Source organism: Lytechinus variegatus, chromosome 12 (genome assembly GCF_018143015.1).
Source record: "Lytechinus variegatus isolate NC3 chromosome 12, Lvar_3.0, whole genome shotgun sequence".
NCBI classification, from domain to species: domain Eukaryota; kingdom Metazoa; phylum Echinodermata; class Echinoidea; order Temnopleuroida; family Toxopneustidae; genus Lytechinus; species Lytechinus variegatus.
The window spans coordinates 19,469,769-19,494,797 of record NC_054751.1 but is presented as its reverse complement, the minus strand read 5'-3'; the positions used below and the strand labels follow the sequence as shown (position 1 = coordinate 19,494,797).

The window sequence follows — 25,029 nt, the reverse complement described above, 5'->3', positions numbered from 1 at the left end:
ATAATGTCGCAGCGGTAGTTTCTTCAGGACTCGAGCTACAGATAAGATATAAAATAAGCTTTCAGTAAATATTGGAGGTCAGTAGCGTAATAAGGTAAAGTCTTAGGTGGAGACACGACATAAAGGGCGAAATTAATTTCAAAATGCTGTGAGCGAGGGAAGCAAGCGAGCCCCACCAAATGCCTTTTTAAGATTTAAATCAATTTTTGTGACGGATTTTGAAATGGAATTTAAAACATCTATCAAAATCAGTTGCAAAATTTGATTTATGTATTAAAAGTGTTATTTTGCCTCGCTCGCTTCCTCGCTCACAGCATTTTGAAATGAATTTTGTCCACTTTGCCATATGACCAATGTACTATCAACGTCTACCAAAGTGTTTCTAGCCTTGCTGATTGGAGATGTAGCTTCCCTGCATGTTAGCAGCAGAGATCCAGTTATGATGATACCCATCCGTCGCGACGGAAGTCGATACTTTGTTGTCATTATTTTTTGGGGATATTACTTTTCAAGTTTCATCCAACTGCAAATCTCTTCGATGGCAGCAACAACACGGCCAACAGGAGCGGCAGTGACCAACGACTCGTCTGCATCTACAACTTATGGATCAAAAGCAAACTTACTACGTGTCAAACCAACTGATGGTGTATGCATTTTCAAGGCATATGAAGCATCTGTGACATCACTAAATAAGGGTTGAACTTGCTGATGTTTTGGAAAACACAATGCTGCTAATGGATTCCCGATAAATTGTCAAAGTTAAGCAGCCAGACAGTAGCTCAATATGGATATTAGTTGCTAATATCCATGCAATGTTCATGGTATTAGATCACTAGAAAAAACTTGATTTCACGGGAAAGAATACTGTTGTATTAAAGTTAGTGACTGTAAGCGACGTCCTCTATTCAACTCTGCTAAAAAAAAGAAAACGTTACAGAATAGGTTTCATCAATCTATATTGTTCCAAATTCAAATACGACCAACATGATGATGATTATTACCACATGCTATGTGCAGAAGCAATGCGTTTTTGAATAACATCCGGGTCTCAACCATTCACCACATTTCTGATAGATAAAAATTGAATGCGGTTAAATGAGGTTATACAGGCAAATACAAGGTCCCCAGTGGCATTGATTGGTAAAACTATAAGGAAACCTCAATGAAAATGGGTTTACTGTCACGGGTATCATTGATTGTACCATGGAGCTAACTCTATGATTGTACAATATTATGATTGTACAATATTGTGAGGTCTCAAAGTTAACCCCACTTTTCACATTTCATAATCACTGTCCATAATTTATAGATATCTTGTCTTCCGCACCGTCCATGCTTTCATCATTCTTTTCTTGGGTATGTTGGGGTTCTTTTCCGTCATTGTCGGTTAAGATGCCGTTGGTATCTGCTATTATCTGGATCGGTTGGTATCCACTACTTTCTTTACCCAGGACATGCATATCGTTGCCTTGGTGGTAATCCTTACTTCCTTCTTCTCCATCTTCTTCTTCCATCTTTTTGGGCTGATTGGGTCTGCTGTAATGGTACAAGCGGTAGATAGCTACGTAGATTAAAAAGTCACAGAAGGCAAGAATACCGTAGAAACTAGGGATTGTTAACATGTCGTATAGAAGGGGTGTATCCCGGAAGGTCAGGAGCATGATAGTTATGCCAAGAGCTGCATTCTGTACCCCGGTTTCAAATCCGATGGTACGACACTTCTTGCTCGGTTGGCGAAAGATCCGCGCGACTCCGTGTCCGAAGAAGTAGCCGAAAAACGGGAGGAAGAGAGTAGAGGTCCAAATCTTCCAGCTTGAGGCAAACATTCCTGGATTGATGATGCCAATTAAAACGATTGCGATCGGAATTCCAGCGAGTCCGGCAACGCCCCCTATCTTTGATAAAAAAGAAAGAAACAGAATGACAGAAGAATTGGGAGAAACTAAAATTAATTAGATATTGTAAAATGAGCATTTATCTCGACTTTACGCTGTAGCTTGTCAAGTTACCCATGTCCATGAGTTACCCAAGCCAGATTACTCCCTCGGTTAACTTAACTATGCAATCAAATCAGCCGTTTTCATATCATCTCCTTAAGATGTAGAAATCTGTTGATAAATGTTATTTCAGGCATGCTTTAGCACTGGTGATGCTACTGCATTGGTAATTTATCAATGGTTCTCTGTGTGACTCCGTTTTCAAAATACTGATGCCACATTTTGGTCATCCTGTCCCCCCGGCTCGCCCGCCACCCCTGTTTGAAGAGGACCCCGGCGTGCAATTGGCCTCCCTTGACAACTTTACCCCTTTAATGCTCACCTTTGACACTATGTTGGCCCATTTAAGGCTAAATATCCTTATTATAATCCCGACAGTAGCTGGGACGATTATAGTGACAAGCGTGGTGAAGATGTTCATGAACGGGACCCGGGTGCTTTCCGTAGTCCATCGGCGCGAGTAGATGAGGAGGTTTAGGGGCATCATCCCGATCGCTGCCACACATGATACAGTCGTCATACACACACTTTTGAATAGAACATAAATGCGAAAAGCAAATAATTGAAATAGTCGCACATACATAGATCCTTGACAGTTGATTGGTTGTATACAAATATACCAGGTTTGAGAAAGTATAGTGGAAATATTTGTCCGAGGTAGGTTCGGCATTTGCTATTTTTCCCGAGGATGGAAAATAGTAACATTGCCGGACCAACCTAGGATGAATAATTCGCTTCCTCTATATACTTTCGAAAGAAACGCCCGGTATATTTGTTTTATATCCCTTCCATATTGAATTTTGTACGAACAATATTGGTAATCTAGTAATAATTGACTCATCTCCATGATCTGGACAAAATGTAGATCGGCTTAGCTCTAATTCATGCAAATTTGGCTCATTATCTAAGCTTGCCGGCTCAGTGAATAGACTGCGCGCGGCTACCGCCGGCTCGATCTGATCACTCAGGGTGCATGGTTATGTGTTGCGCGGCGGTTGTACTGTGATAGATCTTCAATTAATTCCATTTACCGATTGTAAAGGTTAAGAACTAACCCTGTCATGGGCGGAAATCCCAAGGGGGACAGGGGGACGTGTCCACCTACTCAAAATAGTAGGGGGTGACACAATATCAAATGTCCCCCCTACTATTTTTGGTCTTTTATGATGGTAAGAAATACATCATTCAAAATCGAAATAAAACATGTATTTTGGGACGAGATGACCTTACTTTTGGGATAATAACCTTTTTTTTCGCTTGTCAAATTTTCCAGCCCCTTGTCCCCCTCACCTTTTGGGAGAGATTTCCGCCCCTGCTGAACTAAAATTAAGCAGCCCGAATCTTTCGATGGTTGAATGATGGCCATCATGAATTTTGTTTTCAGCATACAGATTCATTATAAATAAGCAAGTCGCAATTTCACATTAAAATTCAGTTATCGGAGAGTTTGTGATTCAGCCACATGTATAGCATAATGCATTTTTACCTGTGCTGATTGCGCTAGCGGACCTCTGATAAGGCGTCTGCGCCGTCGCATCCCTGGACTTGTCCGGGTGGAGGGAGCCCGTTTTGCGCTTTGCCCGAGTGTTTGCGTGGTTTTCAGTCGAACGCAATGATAATATATATATGTATATATATATATATATATATATATATATATATATATATATATATATATATATATATATATATATATATATATATATATACATATGCTGAAGATATGCTGAAGATATATATATATATATATATGTATATATAAACTATTCTACTCAGACGTCAAGAACTATTTTGATCTTCAATGAATTTCATTTTCCTGGTGAATTATGATTAGTCAAGGGAAGGGCCCTCGGCCAATTAAATAGCAACACATTTTTCAGTAAGGGATATAATATGACTTATACGGATCAGAGCTGCAGGCGATGATGTTGAATCTTCAAAAACCGTGTATGGTCTCTCTGTATAATGAATGATATTTCTACTCCCCACTGAAGCATTAGCGTACCTGGGGGGGGGACTGCCCCCTGACGAGTCACTCAACTCATGCAGGAGACGTATCTCTGTAAAAATCGGTAACAATGCTGTTATAGTGTGGTACGGTATGTCACTGACACAGCTCCCGTAGGACTAGCGTGCCAAAATTGAGTTTTTGGTTGTTTTGGCTTCAATAGGGTCCCCTTAGACCAAAAACGATGGGGTTCAAATTTTCAGACCCCTCCTTCCCTTTGTGGGGGGGGGGGGTCCTTTTTGGCGCCATATTGGCCTGTACAAAGCCCAATAGGATAATCCATTGTTTTCAACCTTATTTTTCACTTTTCTTCGCCAATTATATTTTTAAGTTGTCTGAGGTGTATGAGAATGAATGTTTGATGATGCTGTGATGTCAATGTTTTTTAACTTTTACCATATGGGGGCGGACTTTACAAAAAATGCCCTAAAATTGTAAAATATTGCCCCCAAAATATTATTTTTCCCTTTTTTTGGCACTAACTTTAGGACAAAAGGATTACAAAATGAAATGAATATGTCTTGTTATACAATTCAACAACAGAGGAATATATCACATGTAATGTGTATCATTATTTTTGGTCAATTGATGTAAAAATCATCCACATTTCAGGATTTTATGCAGTGAAAACCTTACTACAACACTAGAGGGCGCCATAACTTATGATAAGCACTTCCCTAAAAAGATCAAATTCTAGGCACTGTGATTTTATCAATAAATTTGAAAGCTGACACATTTCAAGAGCAATTATTTCCAATGCCGATTCATAGTATGGGCATCTAATTTGTTTTGATTCTACCCCCCCGGGGGGGGGGGGATGGCTGCCTTAGGCTAAAAATATAAAAATCCTGGATTGTTTTTTTTTGTTACTTAAGTGACCTCAATTTGGTTTCTATTCAAAGATTTTTAAGGGTGAAGAAGTATATCGGGAAAAGTTACAAGGACCCAGAAATCCAAGATGGCTTCCAAAAATGGACTTTAAAATGGCTGTTGATACTTTAAATGGACATAGCACATTTTATATACCTGACATAGATGGAATCGGTGTAAAAGACCATGGTTTCGACGATCAAAATTGGGACAAGAATACCGCTTCCTTTTTTTATTCATTTAACTTTTAGAGGCCATCTTGGACTCAACATAAATATGTGAAAAATAAAAGTTTGCATAATGCCGTTATCTATTTGCACCAGGCATATGAAAATCTGAAGTTAGATGTGGATATAGAAGAAAATGAGTTCATAACTGAAGCGCTTACATCGATTCTCCCTAGCTTAGATCATGAAATTTGCAACATTTCACTATAACTGTGAAACCTGTTCCACACATTCATTCGGAACATGGTAAAATACATGAAAATGATGTCGGCCATTTTGAAAATGATGACCTTGATAATGATCTTGATGATGTACCCATGGTCGAAGAATCAATAATAATAGATGGATCAACTGCTGAACCGTCCCAGTGCATTTGGTGTGGATCATCTTTTGTTGAATACGAGGGAGTACTTTGCCCTAATTGTGCGACGATTCCGGATAGACTAAAATCAATGGAAAATCGATTAATCCAGATAAGTAACTCCTTATCTAACAAAGCAAACGACTCTGTCGTATATCAAGACGGATACAAAAGGAATCCCCCAACCCAGTCACAAGACATCATGCCTTCCCGTTGCTATGAAAATTCTATCCCTAGCAACCCGCTGGAAACTGATGTGCAGTCAGGCAGCACTACGAAAGATCTCCATTCAACATCCCAAAATAATTGTACTCCGATAACAGATCAACTCAATGAATATAGACAGGCCCAAAGTGTAAAGTTCAAAAATATGAGGAAGGGTCAAACTAAAAAGGTCAAAAGTCTTATAATCGGAGACTCGATGACTCGTCGCATTGAACCCCGTCGTCTTTCCAAACCAAATCCTGTTGGAATACGATCGATCGCCGGTGCCCGCGTCGAGGATGTATCCGACATAACGACAAGGCTTGCCAATGAACGTGAAGTTGAAGAAGTAATCCACATCGGAACGAACAACATTCACGACACTGATAGTCAGGAAATAGCAACTCAGATTGAATCACTGGGTTCACACATCATTGAAAAATGTCCAACAGTTACCAAAATTGCTATATCTGGCATCATACAACGGACCTCATTAAGACACCAATCAAAAGTCAAAGATGTCAATTCCCACCTGACTTTACTAGCACATAAACATGGGTGGAACTTTATCAATAACAGCAACATTAAACCTGATATCCACATATCACATGATGGTATCCATCTCAACAGTGCAGGAGTTGAGATATTTACTCAAAACTTTCTTAACTACCTTGAGCCTATCGTTGGAAATGTGAATAGCATTATCCCATCTGTAGAGAGTGTGAAGCAACCACCCTCCTTGCCTCATCAATCTCAGACTTATCGAAAAAAGTCTGAGTCGATCGCTTATCATCAGGGCGAATCTTATCCAGCTGCCACACCCCTCTATTCCCAAGTTACACAGGATAGTGTATACCGCCCTCTACCGGATGATCGTAACTTCAGCCTTGATTATCCTCAACACCAACCTTACGGTGGATGTTATAATTGTGGTGAATTGAACCATAACAGGTCAAACTGCAGACATGGAACCAGACTACAATGTCATAAGTGTTTAGCACTTGGTCATAAATCGAAATTTTGCCCGAATTGGTATTATTAATATATTGGCCAGGAAGAGAGAGCCGTTCTATGCCCATCATCAAACATTAGACCATATGAGCATATTGAACCTCAAGTTTCGTACCAACAGTCACCAACAGACTTTAGTGTGTCAGGCCAATATATTACCCGTCCAAACAGCGATTATAATAATCAATTCACTCACAGAAATAGCAAAGAGACCCTAGGAAAAATCAAAGGAAAAGGTCGTATTGACAACGGAACTCAACATGAAAATAATCACGAATTAATTAATGTACTTGATTTGAGTAGCGAATGTCAACCAAACACCAGGAATTATCTCTATGATATTGTCGAACCAGGAAGAAATCCTAATATCGATCATATCAACCAGCCATTTAATGGATGTGAATCTCAAGTAAATTTTGATAAAAACGTGGATTTTGAACTGGACGCACCATATGAACATAAGCCTTGTAAATACAAATTATATTGTCTTGAACAGGAAAATGATATTGACATACGCTTCAATGAACATGAAAGTATAACTGAAAAAGACCTGCATGAATCCAAACATAGAACAGTCATCAACAACCAAAGACACTTTGATTGTGAAAACAAAGAGATATTTTATGGTACTCATATGTGCAACGAATATAAATGTGGTGATAATAATGCTGTAGATATTAAACAGAAATTATATAGTAGTCATGAATGTATTGATATATCTTATTCTGATAATATAAGATATGATTACAGTAAACTGAAAGACAATCATATAAACCTATGTGGTAATATCAAATTTCAACAAGGAAATGCTCATTGTGAAAAAAGGTATTGTAATCCAAATGATGATACTCATGAAACTAATACAAAACGTAAACTCAATCAAAATACAACTGGCAAAGAAAGCAGTGAGTATTGTGGAAATAACAAGTTATATACCTACAGAGAAAAATCTATAAAAAGTTGCTTTTATTCGACATGTAAATTACATGAACATCATCAATGTGGATTACAAGACAACTCTTATGTTCAACGCAATTTGTATATTACTTCAAATAATAAGGAAAATCACGTATCTGATTTACCATGTAAACTTCATGAATTCGATCATGACACAATTATCCAATGTGGATTACAATGTGATGATTATGATAATATTGAATCTGATCCGAAATGTAATGTCATTAAATATGAACGTATCTTGCAATGTAAAGATGTTGAAATCAACCAATATGAACTAAATGTAAACAATAATGAGAGTAGCAAATTTGATCCCCATAATGATCTTGAAAGTGAATGTAAAGATGATGAAAAAGGTCAAAATGATCAACAAAGTAATGATCATGATGATAGTGAACTTAATGTACAGCGTACCTATAATGAAAATGAGTATATCTTGCAGTGTAAAGTTGATGAAATTAATAAATGTGAACTACAAAGAAATGATCATAATAGCGAATCTGATCCCCACAATGATCTTGAAAGTGGATGTAAATACGATGAAAACGGTCAATATAGCCAACAAAATAATGATCATGATAATGGTGAATTTGATATACAGTGTAACTATGCTGAAAATGAATGTCAATTACAATGTAAAGATGTTGAAATGTGTCATGATGATCCAAAGAGTGATAACCACGAATACGAATTGCACAGTAAGCGTCTTAACAAATATAAAGGTATGAAAATTGGTCATATTGCCGTAGTATTGTTGATAAGCATGATGAAATAACATTTTTATTGACCAAATTTAATTTTGACATTTTATGCATATCGGAAACTTGGCTGCATAACCTTGTTAGTGATGATACAGTCAAAATTGATAATTCTAACATTATTCGGCGCGATAGGTCTATTAAACGCGGAGGGGGCGTTTGTATTTACATACGCAATAATCTATCTTTCAGCCTCAGATCCGACCTGAATCATGAAAGTTTAGAAGCAGTATGGCTCGAACTAAATAATATTAATCATGAAAGTATAGTATTATGCTGTATATACAGACCCCAAATTCAACTAGTGATTTTTTCCATGACCTATTTGATATTCTTGAACCTGTATCTATTGAAAATAAAAAAATAATGATTTTAGGTGACATTAATATAGATTATCTTGACTCTGAATCCATAGGTCGGAGTTCGATTGATGATCTCGAAAATCTCTTTATGCTCTCACAGATAATAAGAAAACCTACTAGGCTTAGTTTGACAACATCAAAATGTATTGATCACATTTATACGTCCATTCCTGATTTGCATTTAATATCAGACGTTGCATGTATTGCTTTAAGTGATCATTATCTTATATATACTTGTCTAAATATCGATGTTCCTAAGGTCAAACATAAAACTCTTCGTTTTCGTAACTATAAAAACTTTGATGAAAATCAATTTCTTACTGATTTGTCTAAATATGACTCTGAAAATGAAACAAATTTTCAGGATGATAAGACTGACGTAAATACATTATGGAATAAATGGAAATCTTTCTTCTTAAATGTTTGTAAAAAACATGCCCCTATAAAAACTACTCGAGTTCAGGACCGTTACTCCCCTTGGATAACACCGGACATAATAGGATTAATGTACAAAAGAGATTATCTTAAAAAGAAGTACGATAAGAAAAAGCTTAACAAAAATCTAATTGAATATCGGAAAATAAGAAACAGGATTACAAGTCTAATACGAACAAATAAAAAAGAATATTATAATGAAGTGTCAGATAAGTATAAGAATAATCCAAAGAAATTGTGGAAGGAATTTAATATGGTAATAGGAAATAAAAAATATAATGATGATATACCTTCTGAAATTGACTGTGAAACAATGAATGATTATTTTTCCAATGTTGGTAAAAAGATGAATAAGCTTTACACCGATAATACTATTGAATGGAAACACCCAAAATGCTTGTATAAATTTATGTTTACAGATATTCAACCTGATGAGGTCCTTAAATTGCTCCGTCAACTCTCATCTTCTAGTAATTTAGATATTCTTGATTTTGACTCAAAGCTCTTACGACTTGCTGCCCCTTATATCTATAAATCTTTATGTAGACTATTTAATATCAGTCTTTCTCTTGGGTCAGTCCCCGACGATTGGAAGATTTCTAAAACGACTCCTATATATAAGGGGAAAGGGTCCAAATTGGACAAGACAAATTATCGGCCAATATCAGTTGTCTGTCATATTGCAAAATTAATTGAAAAGATTGTTTAAAAACAACTCATTAATTAGTTTCTTGATCATGACCTTTTTAGCGTTGATCAGTTTGCCTTCTTACCAAATCATTCTACAGTCTCTTGTTTACACAGAGTCGTCGACGACTGGTATGAAGCATTTAATGAACATGAAGTTGTTGGAGCATGCTTTTTGGATATATCAAAATGTTTTGATTCAATTGACCATAATCTACTTCTTTTTAAAATGGAGAAATATGGAATTTATGATATCGCTTTGGAATGGTTCAAATGTTATCTTCGCAACAGAAAACAAACTGTATATTGCCACGGTCTATTATCATCCTATCAAAATGTAACCGTTGGGATCCCACAGGGAAGTGTTCTGGGCCCTATTTTATTTCTCATAATGATTAATGATATATCTGAAAGTGTAAGTGGCACATGTAATATATTTGCGGATGATGTTGTCATATATAATATTGGTCCAAACATAACAACAATAAATATTGATATGCAAAATAACTTAGATAAAATAAAAAAATGGTATGACGCCAATCATCTTACAATTAATGTTGATAAGACAAAAGTCATGTTGCTTAAAAATGGATCCACTGATAAACTTCACCTATTCATTGACGATAAGCCAGTAGAACAAGTTAAAACTATTAGATATCTTGGGGTAGAAATAGACGAAAATCTAAAATGGAATTCACATATTGCTATGTTGTCTAAAAGTTTAGCTTATAAGATATTTTCACTTGGTAAATTACGTCATATCCTTAATGAAAACCTATTAAATATATTATATAAATCCAATATACAACCCTGTTTTGACTATGCCATATCGGTCTGGGGAAATAAAATAGGTTATAATGCCCTCTCAAAACTTCATAGACTTCAGAAACGAGCTGCCCGATACGTTACTAGTAATTTCGATTTTATAAATTATAGTGGGGAACAGATTGTTAAGGATATGAAATGGAGATCTATTGAACAAAGAAGGGATTATTTTTTAGCAAACTTAATGTATAAATGTATTGACGGAATGGCCCCATCTCGTTTATGTAATAATATTGAAATGGTTTGTGAAAGGCATAATGTTAGAACACGTAATTATAATACACTAAATGTAGTTCCCCCTAAACCAAATATTGAATGCTTCAAAAATCTTTTATGTTCTCCGCCGCACGGGTCTGGAACAATTTACCATACTCACTTCAGAATGCAGTTACAGTAAATTCTTTAAAATCATCCTTTAAAAAAATGTATTTCCTATGATATCATGTCAATTTTCGACTCACAATGGCTGCCACAATCACTATGAACATTTGACTGCATCTCTATTCTTCACCTCTCCTTACTTTTATGTTACCATGGTTAATACAGATATTCCTATACTTTTAAATCTTTTCAGATAGTATTAGTAATCCAATGATTTTGTCCATAATAATCCTTACTTATATTTCATTTGTTGTAACATACAATTCCCCTATTCCTATTTAATATTGATGTTACATTGCTTTTATGTGTAATGATCCTAACCCTTTGATATCTTATGGTTAAACATACATTTATAACCGATTGCCATTTTTTTTTTCACTCGATTTTCTATTGTGCCAGGATTATTTCATTGTTCATTGTTTTTATCAGCTAATAAATTATACAATTAGTAGTATTAAAATTAGTTACTGTTCCTTTTAATAATTTGAAATATTTTAGTTTGATTAATATTACCATTTAAGTAACAATATTTGTTTATTTATGTTACTAAGTATTGTTATCTTTGATTTAGATTTTGACTATATTTTCATGTATGATGTGATGATTTGTGTTATTCTTTATGTTTTCATCAGGTCATTGATGAAAAACAGTTTTATACTGATCTTTTGTACCTGATTAAAATTATGTTCTAATAAATAAATAAAAATATCGGGACAGTCGGTGGTCCGGTATGTTAAAAAATCCAAGATGGCTTCCAAAAATGGAGTTTGAAATTGCTGTTGCTGCTTGAAAAACCGATATAGTTTGTTCAATATCCGGGAATATGAATGTGTGTGACTACCATGGAAAAGTGAGTCTAATAATACATTAGAATAAATTACAAGGAGAGTCGTTGGTCGAGTATGTTAAACAATATACAGATATTGACTAATGGGGTGTGTAATATAAACATTCTTTGGACCGGTGGATTTATATTTTCCCGAGGGGTTATATTTTCCCGAAGCGCGCAGCGCTGAGGGAAAATATGATCACGAGGGAAAATATTAATCCTTTAGGCGGTCCAAAGAATTTTTTTTTTACACATCCCATCAGTCAATATCTGTTATATTAGATAGCCTTTAATGATGAAGATAAAAATGGCCTAACGATGCGTGCAGCCTGTTGTTTACGATAGTCAGTGATTGATGGAACTGGTATAGATCTAGATGTAACTTTAGTCTACTACTACTACTTTAATGCAGTGAATGGCCCTTTTCTAATCAACTCAAGTTTGTTTTAGGCCTAGCCATAGATCTAAGTTAGAGTCCAGTCCAGATACTTAAGTCCCACATATTTTATTTCCGTGTAGTTGGTAACATCTAATCCACAAGAGGGCGCGATACACGTAGAAAAATATATTCACGGACCGGTTGGTCAATATATTCATCGAAGGTGGACCGGCTGGGAAAATACACGGATTTCGATCATATCACGTGACGCGCAATTGACCAATCGCGCTTTGCTTTCTGTCTTGGCTATCTAATATTAGAGTATAAAATAGCTACTGTTATTTACAAGTGGACATGTAATATCCATCAAGAATATGGTTTGATGTCTAAACCATGATTTTTAAAGTCAGAAAATTAGTTACAACCGTTCGAGTGTTGTGGCCCAGTGGATTGGTCTTTTGACTTTGAAAGGGTCGTTGGTTCGAATCCCAGCCATGGCATAGTTTCATTCTGCAAGAAATTTATCAACATTGTGCTGCACTCAACCCAGGTGATGTAAATGGGTACCCGGTAGGAAGAAATTCCCTGAATGCGCGAAGAAATTCATTGAATGCTAGAGCGCCTAGGCAGCCAATCTAAGGCAGGGGTAATAATAATGGCAAGGCCCGCTGGGAGAACAGTTTTTAGAACTGAAGTGGCTTCCCTAGGTAAATATACCTACATGTATATTATTAATATTATCATATCATAACAAGGATAGTCATTGGTCTATGTCGGAAAATCCAAGATGGCGTGAAGAAATCTGAGTCTAAAAATGGACATAGTTCATTTTAAATTCACCATGAAAGGACATATGATTTTGGTGTCCACTAAATGGTTTCATGATTATAATGATACTTTCGACTAGTTACAAAGATATGCACTTGTCCATTTTGTCTAAAAATCCAAGAAAGTTTTCAAAATGGCATCTAAAATAATTCCTAAAACTCATTAATAATGGTCAGAGTTCATACAATATTAATATGTGAGGAATAATTTGGATGTCTACATGGTGGTATAAAGGGTCAGATAATACATTCAACAAATAACAAGGATATTTAGTTTTCCATTTTGTCTAAAATCCATGATAGATAAAAAAATTCATCAAATGGGTGCTATTACAAACTCATGAATCAATATGATAACTTATCCCATACATTTAAGTGTAGGCACCAAAATATTTCTCACAGGTTGGTATTGTTTGAATAATGTCTCCACTTTTAAGTAACAATAGTCATTTTGGAACCCATTTTTTAAAGCCAACTTGGATTTTAAGGCAAAATGGATAACTGCATAGTCATTGTAGCCAGTCCTTAATAAATATTTTTGATTTCAACTCTTGAAATACTAGTGTAGACACCAAAATAATATCCCCAGGTGTATGTTTAATGTTCTATATCCACTTTTAAGTAATAGCAGTCATTTAAGCAATCTTGGATTTTTGATAAACTTGACATCCGACTGTTCTTTCAACTTGAAACAATACTTGATCCTTTTAACTCTAGTGTAGACACCAAAATCAAATCCACAATGTGCATTTCTAATGAACTATGTCTACTTTTAAGAACCACAGTCAATTTAGACCCTGCATTTTGGAGGCCATATCGCATTTTTTGACATACCAGACCACTGACAGCCCTTATTTACTTATCCAAATGTCTTATTTGACCCTTGAAACCATTGGTTTAGACACCAAACTGGGGGCCGTTTCATAAAGCTGTTCGCAAGTTAAAAGTGACTTTAAGAACGACTGGTGATCCTTTCTTACGCGCTAAACCATCGCCTATGGTGTATACCATTTACCAAAAGAAAGGATCACCAGTCGTTCTTAAAGTCGTACTTATCTTACGAACAGATTTATGAAACACCCACCTAATATCTCCCAGGCCGATATGAAATGAACTATGTCCGCTTTAAGTATCAGCAGCCATTTTAAGATCATTTTTTTGGAATTCATCTTTGATTTTTGGACATACCAGACCACTGACTGTCCTTCTAACTTATCCTTATATATTACTTGACCCAAACCAGTGGTTTAAAATTAAACATCGAAATCACAATTTCCATGGACGATATGAAATCAGCTATGTCTGCTTTAAGTTTAGCAGCCATTTCAGAATAAATTTTTTGAAGCCATCATGGATTTTTGGACCCACCAGACCACTCACTGTCCTTGTAACTTTTTCCAATTTACTACTTCACCCTTAAAATCATTGAATCAAATTGCGGATTTTAAGCACACGGCAGCCTTTTTTGATGCCATCTTATATTTTCCAGGTATCCTGGGGTCCTTATATTCACTCTACCCTGTGTCAACATATTTTAACTCCTAGACCATGGAGTATGAAACTAATTAGGATTCTAGGGTGGATAATGAGTGAGTCGTATTCATTAATTTTAAGTGAATGGTGGCCATCTTGGATACTATCTTGAAAATAACCACTTTCCCTGATGCAGATTTTGGTAGATTTTTAGTATATTATTCCTGAGATCAATTAGTACTAAAAACTGTTGAAAAAAATGTAAGTTCGGAAGTTCTCTAAACATCACATGTTATTTCAATAATGGTTATGTGCATGTGTGTGTGTGCGTGTGTGTGTGGGGGGGGGGCTAAACAATATATTTTATATGTTTCTTTCTGTCTATCAGTAATTGGAAATTAGCCGATAAGTATATAATTGACAATTCGAATTGAAGTCCTTTAATCGTAAATTGTACTCTAGAAAGAGTGGCCGAATGGTGAAAGTTGTATACCAGTCAGTTGGGGGGGGGGGGAGTAGGGGATATGGTTGGTAGATGCTCGTCTAACTTGAAGCCTTCAGATATAGGCATTCTAGCTGTCTAGGGATAATAAAAATACCATAAAACAATTCATTTTTTAACCGGGCGCAAAATTACTAATACTCCTGATTTTAGTGGGTCTTGATATAGGTGACCCCCCCCCTCAGGCAGTAGGTGAGGGTGGGGAAAATTAGAACCCTATCATTTCCTGATAGATTGGACCCAAGTGAATAAAAAAAACAATTTTGGCACAAAAATCCTGCAGGAGCTGTGTCATGATATACCGTACCACACTAATATCATCATATGGCGCCCTCTAGTGTTGTAGTTAGGTTTTCACTGCATAAAATCCTGAAATGGGGGTGACTTTTTCATTAATTTACTAAGAATAATCATATAAATTACATGTGATGTATTCCTCTGTTATTGGACTGTACAACAAGACATATGCACTTCATTTTGTAATCTTTTTGTCCTAATTCTAGTGCCAAAAAGGGGGGAAATTATATTTTTGGGGTCATATTTTACAAGTTTGGGGCATTTTTCGCAAAATCCGCCCCCCGTATGGCAAAAGTGAAAATATATTGACATCAAAACATCATCAAATATTCATTCTTGTACACCTCAGACAACTTAAAAATAAAATTGGGGAAGAAAAGTGAGAAATAAGGTTGAAAACAATGGATTATCCCATTGGGCTTTGTACAGGCCAATATGGCGCCAAAAAGGACCCCCCACAAAGGGAAGGAGGGGTCTGAAAATTTGAACCCCATCGTTTTTGGTCTAAAGGGACCCTATTGAAGCCAAAACAACCAAAATATCAATTTTGGCACGCTAGTCCTACGGGACGACACACCATACCGCACTATTAGAGGACCACCATTGGTCCTGCTTGTTTTATGACCGTGTCAAAAGATGCTGGATCCTACCTACCTGAGACAAACGTCACCATCTGCCCAAAAGGTAAAGAGGTTCGAAACCGTGCCTCCGGGACAACAGCCAATGATGAGCAGTCCCAGAGCAAATGGAGTCTCGAGGTCGAGTATGAGGGCGGTCAGGAAACATATGAGAGGCATCGTCAAGAACTGAGACACGAACCCGATGATGAAACCAACTGGATGACGGAACTAGATGAAAAACAACGATAAGTTCTTACGTCACTAAACTATGAGAGGGTACCATGATGGGGTATATACACTGGAAACTGTTATATATAAGAAGAACTGTAAAAGCAATTACATTCATTTATTTAGTTATTTCCTCTTTAAGGATATTTATCGCATAGAATGATCAAGAATGTTCTAGTACAGCTTTGTTGGACACTAATCTTTGAACAATCTTGGATATCCCTGGAATGTCCCAAGAGAGACAATACAGACTACTAAACAATAGATTGCTACAAAATAGAGCTCCCAGTAGTAGTGAAAAGAACAATAGGCTTAGCTATGTTGTTGACATGTTAATTTCACTGAGGTCATTCAAGAGTCTTCCAGAATGTGATTGCTCCAGAAAGAAGGAGAATGTTTTCTAGAAGTTTCTAGAATAGTTGAAATGTGTATATATAAGCTGCAGTTTCTTCAAGGACATTATCATATCAGATCAGAACTCAGAGTTTCACGCCAGACTTTATGTCAGAGCCGAGTTTATTTCCACCTAGAATACTTATCTTCTGCGGAATTATTTGCACGCCATCAATGAACGGTTTGCAGATATTTTGAAAGATGAATTCTCAGTTCTCATTGAGATCATCAACCTGTTTAATGAACACTCTTCAACCCATGGATTGCTGAAATTGACTGTTAATCATCATCAACATCGTCTTCACGGACATTCCAACTCGTTACAGTAACTCTTGTTATTCATCCTGCTTCAACATCAGTTTCATCATTGCCATCATTGTGAACTTTGATTTAAGGAATTTTCGCCAGCCAACTTGGATCTTATCTGGATTATATACTGGACTATCATAACTGTAAACTATAACCCTGGATTGTACATCGGACACATCAAGAGATTGATGTAAGATCATTGTTTGGTTTTATTTTGTTTAAGTACATGATTTATTTCCTGTAATAATAAAAGGAAAAATCAAATTCAAATTTAATTCTTTTTATTGTTATTTGTTGCAGTATCGTAACAAAACGTATAAGTTGCTTCGATAGTACCATGCACACTCCTTCCTGTTGGTAATCAGTCAGAACCACTAGACCACGTATAAATGAAAAGTCATTGCAAAGAAAAACCATACGAGAATACACAACACTACAAAAATAATTAAAATTAGTAGTAAAATAACTAAGTTATCATGTAGGCCTTTTTTATATTTTCCAGTTTAATTCACAAATCAGTGATAAAATACATATTTAGAGCCCGGACCGCCTGTAAGTGAATGAGCTTATTGTGATTTTCCGGTACTTAACCTGTCTTTATCTTATTATAGGCCTATAAAATTTCCTTGCTCACACACAGTCGAAAATGATTTTCTACTTGATAGAATACGTGACATCGTCGTTACTGGAGTTTACTGAGAGACAAAAACAGAGTTTATTTACTGTTTGATTTATGTGATATTTCTCATTGACCTAGGTACCACTACCAGGGACGTAATTAATGCATTCGATTTCGAACATGTGGTCGTTTTCATTACGTGTGAGTTTTTTTTTCTTCAGAACTTTAAGATCATTTTTTATAAAATGAATATTGATTTAGCCTTTTACAATAAAGTTTATTTAGAGAAACGGTTTACAGTGTTTACAGTTCCAACATAGCTATTTATTATGTAAACATTATTGAAACATTTCATAATTATAGCCATCGTGATAATGTCACTATATACTCTGTCGAGAATGTAACTTGTATCTTTGCTTGTTTTGAGAGTTTAATGGTTGAATATTTCATTATTATTATTATTACTATCATTCGTTTTTCAGAACTGTAAGATAATTTTTTAAAATAAATATTGATTAAGCCTTTTACAATATTTATCGAGAGAAACGGTTCAGTGTTGCTTTATATTATGTAAACTTTATTGCAACAATTCAGAATTATTGCCATCGTGATAATGACACTATTATTCATTTAGTACTATGTCGAGAATATAACTTGTATCTTTGCTTGTTTCGAGAATTTAATGCTTGAATGTTTCATTATTATTATCATCATCATCATCATTATTATTATCATTATTATTATCATTATTAGTAGTAGTAGTACTATTATAATCATTATTTTTATCATCAATATTGCCATAATTTGATTTGTCCATGTCCTTGTTAAACCCCACAATTTGAGCGATTGGAACGGAGCAATTACGTAATTGTCCACTCTGGGAGTGATGGCTGAATATGAAATATCATACAAAGTAGGAAACATTGAAACAATATCTTAAAACAACATCTTCGACATACATTAGTATCACTAACATTTTTTGGTTTTGAGGCAAACAGTTCCGTTACAATACGAATACGAATTTATATTGAGATGAGCTAATATGATAGACATGAAAGGATGAATTGAAAAACATGACGAAAGGAAAGACACATACACACCCCACCCACTCACACAAAGTCACACAGAAAAAAAAACGATCAGAGAGTGAATTAATAGATATGAGTTTCTGGATATTGTAATCATAATATGCCACTGGATGATGTTTCTGTATTCTTTATTTGTTTGTTTATTTATGTATTTATTTATTTTATTTATTTATTTATGAAAATGCCTTCATACAGGATAACATTTTCAGATAAATGGTCCTGTTAACATAAAGGCAAAATGATATACTATATAATAAATCAGATACATTAAACAGAAAAAATCTGTGATACATCTTTAAACATTAAATCTATGAAGGAAATTAGTGAAAGTAGAACAGTTAAAGGACAAGTCCACCCCAAGAAAAACTTGATTTGAATAAAAAGAGAAAAAAATCAACAAGCATAACACTGAAAATTTCATCAAAATCTGATGTAAAATAAGAAAGTTATAGCATTTTAAAGTTTCGCTTATTTTCAGCAAAACAATTATGTGAACGAGCCAGTTACATCCAAATGAGAGAGTTGATGACATCACTCACTCACTATTTCTTTTGTATTTTATTATATGAAATATGAAATATTTTGATTTTCAAGCCATTGTCATGTGAAATGAAGTTTCATTCCTCCCTGAACAAGTGGAATTCCATTATTTTAACATTTTGTGCTTTAGGCTTGGAGGTCCTAATCGCCAAACTCGTAAAAATTGAAATATTGTATAATTCAAACAATAAAAAATAAAAGAAATAGTGAGTGAGTTACATCATCGACTCTCTCATTTGGATGTAACTGGCTCGTTTGTATAACTATTTTGTTGAAAATAAGCGAAACTTTGAAATGTCATAACTTTCTTATTTTACATCCAATTTAGATGAAATTTTCAGCATTGTGCTTGTCTGATTTTTTTCTATTGATTCAAATCAACATTTTTCTGAGATGGACTTGTCCTTTAATCATACAGTATCGGCGTATTCGATAATAAAATTACAGTAAAATATATATTCAGTTGTTTGATTACCATTGACATATCAACCAATTCCACTGACTTTATGAAGGAATTTAATCAAATGATAACCTGATATTTTAACATAAAATACTGGATAATAAAATTAGAAAAAAGTAGAAAATTATTGAATATAATTACCATTGAGTGTAACATATTGAGTAAAATTACTGAATGTGAGTAGAAAATTAATAAAGTGAGTATTATTCATTAACAATAAAATAGTGGAAACTGTATTACTTTAAGTATGAAATATAACATATGAATACCATTTTAATTCTACATTCTGGACATTAACGCAATAAGAAAAAAAAATAAATGAAACAGGATGGGAATAATATTTCTTACAACTCAGTTTTAAGGTTCTGATGGAATGTTCGTTTTTTATATATTATGGGGTATGACATGTCCTCGTTTATCAACGGAAAAATAATTACAAATAAGCGAATAGCCATGGTAACTGAATAACATCAGATCTTCCCAGATGTCTCCTTACATCGTTTGTTCGGCCCCGGGGAAGGAAATCCAGCCTTCAACTCAATAAAAAGGATACAAATACATAGCAATTGAGAGAACAATGTGTATGTTATGAATAAATCGGTGAACATTTGATAATAGAAGATCAGAAAGAAAAACAACAGGTTTAACCTTTCACCTTGCCTGAATGTACCAACATTAATTTGCCATCCTAGACATCTGTTCGCCTTCTTTCATATCGAAATGCAGGTAGGGGAAAAAGCAGAACAGTATTTTCTTTTAAATAATGTCCCATATATGAAATTACATGTAACTGAAAGAACCAAACTTCTTTTTAAAAATATGACAGAAAATTCATATGCACTAACTCAATGAAACTACAAAAACCAAACTATACTGTAAACTCAAACTACTATATTACTACTACAAACACAAGACCAACTAGTACTACTACTACTTCTACTACTACTACTACTACTACTGCTGCTGCTGCTGCTGCTGCTGCTGCTGCTGCTGCTGCTACTACTACTACTACTACTGCTGCTGCTGCTAGTACTACTACTACTACTGCTGCTACTACTACTACTACTACTACTACTGCTGCTGCTGTTGGTGCTGCTGCTGCTTCTACTACTAGTACTACTACTACTTCTACCACCACTACTACTACTACTACTGCTACTTCTACTACTACTGCTGCTACTACTACTACTGCTGCTGCTGGTGGTGCTGCTGCTGTCGGCTACTACTACTGCTGCTGCTGCTACTACTACTACTATTACTGCTGCTGGTGCTGCTGCTACTACTACTACTACTGCTACTATACTACTACTACTGCTGCTACTACTAATACTACTACTACAGCTAAATGTACTTCTGCTACTACTGCTACCGCTGCTACTACTACTACAACAACTGCTACTACTATTATACTACCACTACTACCACTTCTACTACTACTACTACTACTACTACTACTACTACTACTACTACTACTACTACTACTGCTACTGCTACTACTACTACTAATGCTACTACTACTACTTCTTCTTCTTCTATACTACTACTAGTACTTCTTCTTCTTCTACTACTACTACTACTCCATCCTCCTAATACTTCTACCACCTCTTTTGTAAATCTATTTTCATTCATACGATTTTACTAAAAATATTTTACATATCTCGAGTAGCAAAATTTCGGTTGTTTTCAAGCAGATCCTATTTACCGATCTTCAATAACAATACTCACAATAAATCGTCATAAAAGTTTCTCGTCTATATCGTTAAATCTGATGTGATCTTACAGGTGGTTTGCTATATATGGATCAGCCACAAGGGTACTCTGCGTGATAATAAACTCACGTTTCATATTTGTAATACATTAGAGAAATGTCATGACTTCAACGAATCGTGGGGGAGGGGGTAGCGCATCTGATGCTGTGTGTACGGGGGGGGGGGGGGTGTCCACTATCTTTCAAATGTTTGAAAGATACCGTTATTCATGAACATGGCTACTGATAAATTAACATCACCCTGCATGTACAGCTTCCCGTTCCTGTATCATAATTTGTTCTTTTCTTTATCAACTAACCTATCCTATACAGAATCTCAAAATAAAAATAACTAATCTAGAATATACATGTATTTTTTTTGTTTAAACAATGTTAGTTTGATATCTGTCGTCTATTATGTCAGCCACTATGACTGATTAACCTAGACGTAAAATGTTTCCAAGGTAATTGGTTATTTACCAGCTTGGCGTTTACCAGCAAAAAAATGCTGTCCTGCCGAGTTCCTACGCGAGTTACCATAAACAGTTTAGTAAAACAATATTGCATTGCTCATATTTTAGCAGTGGAAGTGAACTTCCTGCTACTTTGCACAATTCGATAACGATTTTTAGTGATGTAGGCTATGTAGTCATAGAAATTTCATTCTATAATATATTCATAAGGGAAACAATTTCTACTGCCACTCATTTGATATCTTAAAATTAGAAAAATAACACATACTAAATTCGTATTTCCGTGATTTACACCTATTTTACACAGATACATTTTTTTAACCATAACTATGAAGATACTGGGACCCAGGGGCGCAACAAGGGTAGGTGGCCATATTTTAATTTTATTCCCCCCTCTCACTTATATTATTTCGGGATGATTCTTTTTTCTCACACGTTCTTCCCCTATTTCTTTCCCTTTTCTTGTCCCCTTTTACCGATCCTTTTTCCCTCACCATTTCCCTCTTCTATATCGTTTTCTTTCGTCTTTTTCTTCCTTTCCCTTTCTTTCTTTCTTTCTTTCTTTCTCTCTCTCTCTCTCTCTCTTTCTTTCTTTCTTTCTTTCTTTTTGCCTTCCTTTATCTCTTTTCCATTTTTCTTCTTTTTCAAAAAAAATAATTTTTCCCGTGTACACGTTGTACGGCTTCATGTATATTTTTTCATCATAAATAATTGCTTTGTCGAGGGCATTTTCGATATAAATATCAGCCTCTTAAAATTGGACTCGATCCTGACTAGCACATAACAAATACCCGTAATCTAATAAGTCCTGGGGGTGTTTAAATCTGCCTTCCTGGATTAGTCTTTATTCTTCAAAACGTAATACATAAGAACATGACGGAAATGTTTACAATTATTGGAGAAAAGCACTGAGAATCGGGCGACAGAAATTTGCAATCGGTGATCTCAAATATTTCCTTGCAACACCCACAAGTGGGTATATAGACTAATAATTAAACAACATCAATAAAAAGAATCTGAAGGGTTGGTATCACAGACCAAGCGCATAATAGCCTACATACTAATCCGAAATTCTGTTTTTCTGTGATTAAGATCGATTTTTCTCACCGTTTCTTTGAAGTCATTCACAGTGATAACAGCACCCATGGCTACCATTATGCAGACTAATATGAACGTCATAAGCCATTTCTGAATGGTCTTTAATACGACCAGATAAAAGGCCTCCGAGAAAGGAGTGACGTCATCGTAGTAGGCCGTACTGTTCATGGATCCGAAGTCGGTGGTTTCGATGTCGATCGATGTGAACATCATTGATGGCGACGTCGAAGACATGACTGGAAACGATGATGCAGGTATAAACGGCGAAAGAACAAGTGTGAATATGGATTGGCTGTCACGTTGAAGGGGATCTCTTTCCCATTTCGTTGTCGATATTTGATTAGCAATATCAACCACCGTCGTTTCGACTACACCGTTTTCTCAAACTTTTAACAGCTAACTATAAAACTATAAAAGTATAGCTGCACTATAAAAGAAGACAAACTATAAAACTGTAGGTAAATGCCGAAAGATGGCAAGAGATGAAACCGTTTCTACTCTAATAAATGAGGTTCCGTGTTTAAGACCGTTTTTAAGAAGAATTTCTGAACGTTGTTCTTGTTGGTTGAAGTTGCTCAGATGCGTACAATTCAATGCCAGCAGACGATGCTCTGTTTGACTGGAAGATTTTTTTTTGTGCACAGCGGTTGTCTAAAAAAAGTGCAATGACAAAATGATTAAACTGAACAATACATCATACTAAACTTTTAAATCATAACCCAGCTGTTCAACTATTGGCATCACAAATCAATAAGTGAACTTGGTGTCAGCGGAACGGGGATGCCATTATTGTAAAGAGCTTATTTCCGAAAGGGGTTAGGCTTATTTCTCATCAAAATTTAGTTATTTGCCTGAATTATATATACATGTATATTATTAGTTGCTCTAAAAGAAAACACCAAAGAAAACTTCAAATTTCCATTAAAAATATTCAAAATGACCAAGAAAATGTTCTTTATTTTCAAAAGGAATTAGGTCCATTTTCGTTTATTTCCGAAAAGGGTTGGGTCCAGCATTAAAAAAATGAATTTTCTTTTGTTTTTACCTAAACTGTTTTGGAAATGATTTTTTTGGACTCGTGTTAAATGTTTTTTTAAATGTCGAAAGGCGATGACAGAAGTGATTTCCCACAAGCAAAAATAAGCAGACATGCGCAGTTAGACACACACACATACACCCCCACGCAATCACCCCAATACACACGCACATACACTCTCATCCAAATATTCTGGCATATAAGGGGATTCAATTTATTTTCAAAGGGGGGTAGGTAAAAAAAGTAGGAAAAATAAGTAAATAATAAAGACCAGTTGATATTTTAAAGATGTGATTTGTGGTGGGGGATTATGCTATGCTATTTTTTTTTGCAATTAGAATCACTACAATACATAAGAATAAAAAACACTTTATTTTCTCAGAAAATAGATAAACGTGGACCTAATCCCTTCTGGAAATAAACTCTTCATGTGTGTGCGTAAGCGTGTGTTTGTTTACTTGCCAATTCTGTTTTAAGTTGAATCGCAAAACATGTCTATATTTACTTTCAAGGTTTGATATTCTCCTCATTATATGTCTTAAGTATTTATTTCTATACTTTGTACTATTGAGTAATGTATACTGATAGGTTCTTTTTAATGTTCTTTTATATCGATTGAAAACGATAGTAAATCTGGATCAGAATCTTTGCATTGTCGGCAGATTCTTAAATGCTGTAACTTCTGAAGGTTTCCATGGCGAAGAAGAATAGTTTAGTAGGTTTCACGGTACACCATGTATCTTTCTTGGGCAAGTGTTGGTCCTGAAAAGGACCACCCAATCTCGGTTACACTTCGTAATTCCGAAGGTTCTTTACTCCGAAGGTTCGTAATTTCGAAACACGTAAATTGCCTATACCCCGATGCTCGTTAATCAGAAAACGTAAAAGGGTTCGTTAATCCGAACATTGTGGCGCTATTCCGAAGGTCCGTTATTACAACGGTTCGATAATCCGAAAACGAAATAAAGTTCGATGTTCCGAAGGTTCGTTAATCCGAAAACGAAATAAGGTTCGTTGTTCCGAAGCTT

At 35.3% G+C, this 25,029-nt stretch overlaps 1 protein-coding gene across 1 annotated transcript; it reads right to left on the bottom strand.

Annotated features, from left to right (window-relative positions):
- LOC121425555 (ileal sodium/bile acid cotransporter-like) lies at positions 1 to 23,542 on the bottom strand. Its single transcript, XM_041621638.1, has 4 exons — positions 22,975 to 23,542; positions 16,045 to 16,238; positions 2,320 to 2,524; positions 1 to 1,895 (listed from the first exon to the last, which is right to left on the bottom strand). Exons 1-4 carry the CDS (start codon positions 23,197 to 23,199, stop codon positions 1,290 to 1,292), a joined length of 1,230 nt encoding a protein of 409 aa, XP_041477572.1. The 5' UTR covers positions 23,200 to 23,542; the 3' UTR covers positions 1 to 1,289.
- Positions 23,543 to 25,029: the final 1,487 nt, after the last annotated feature.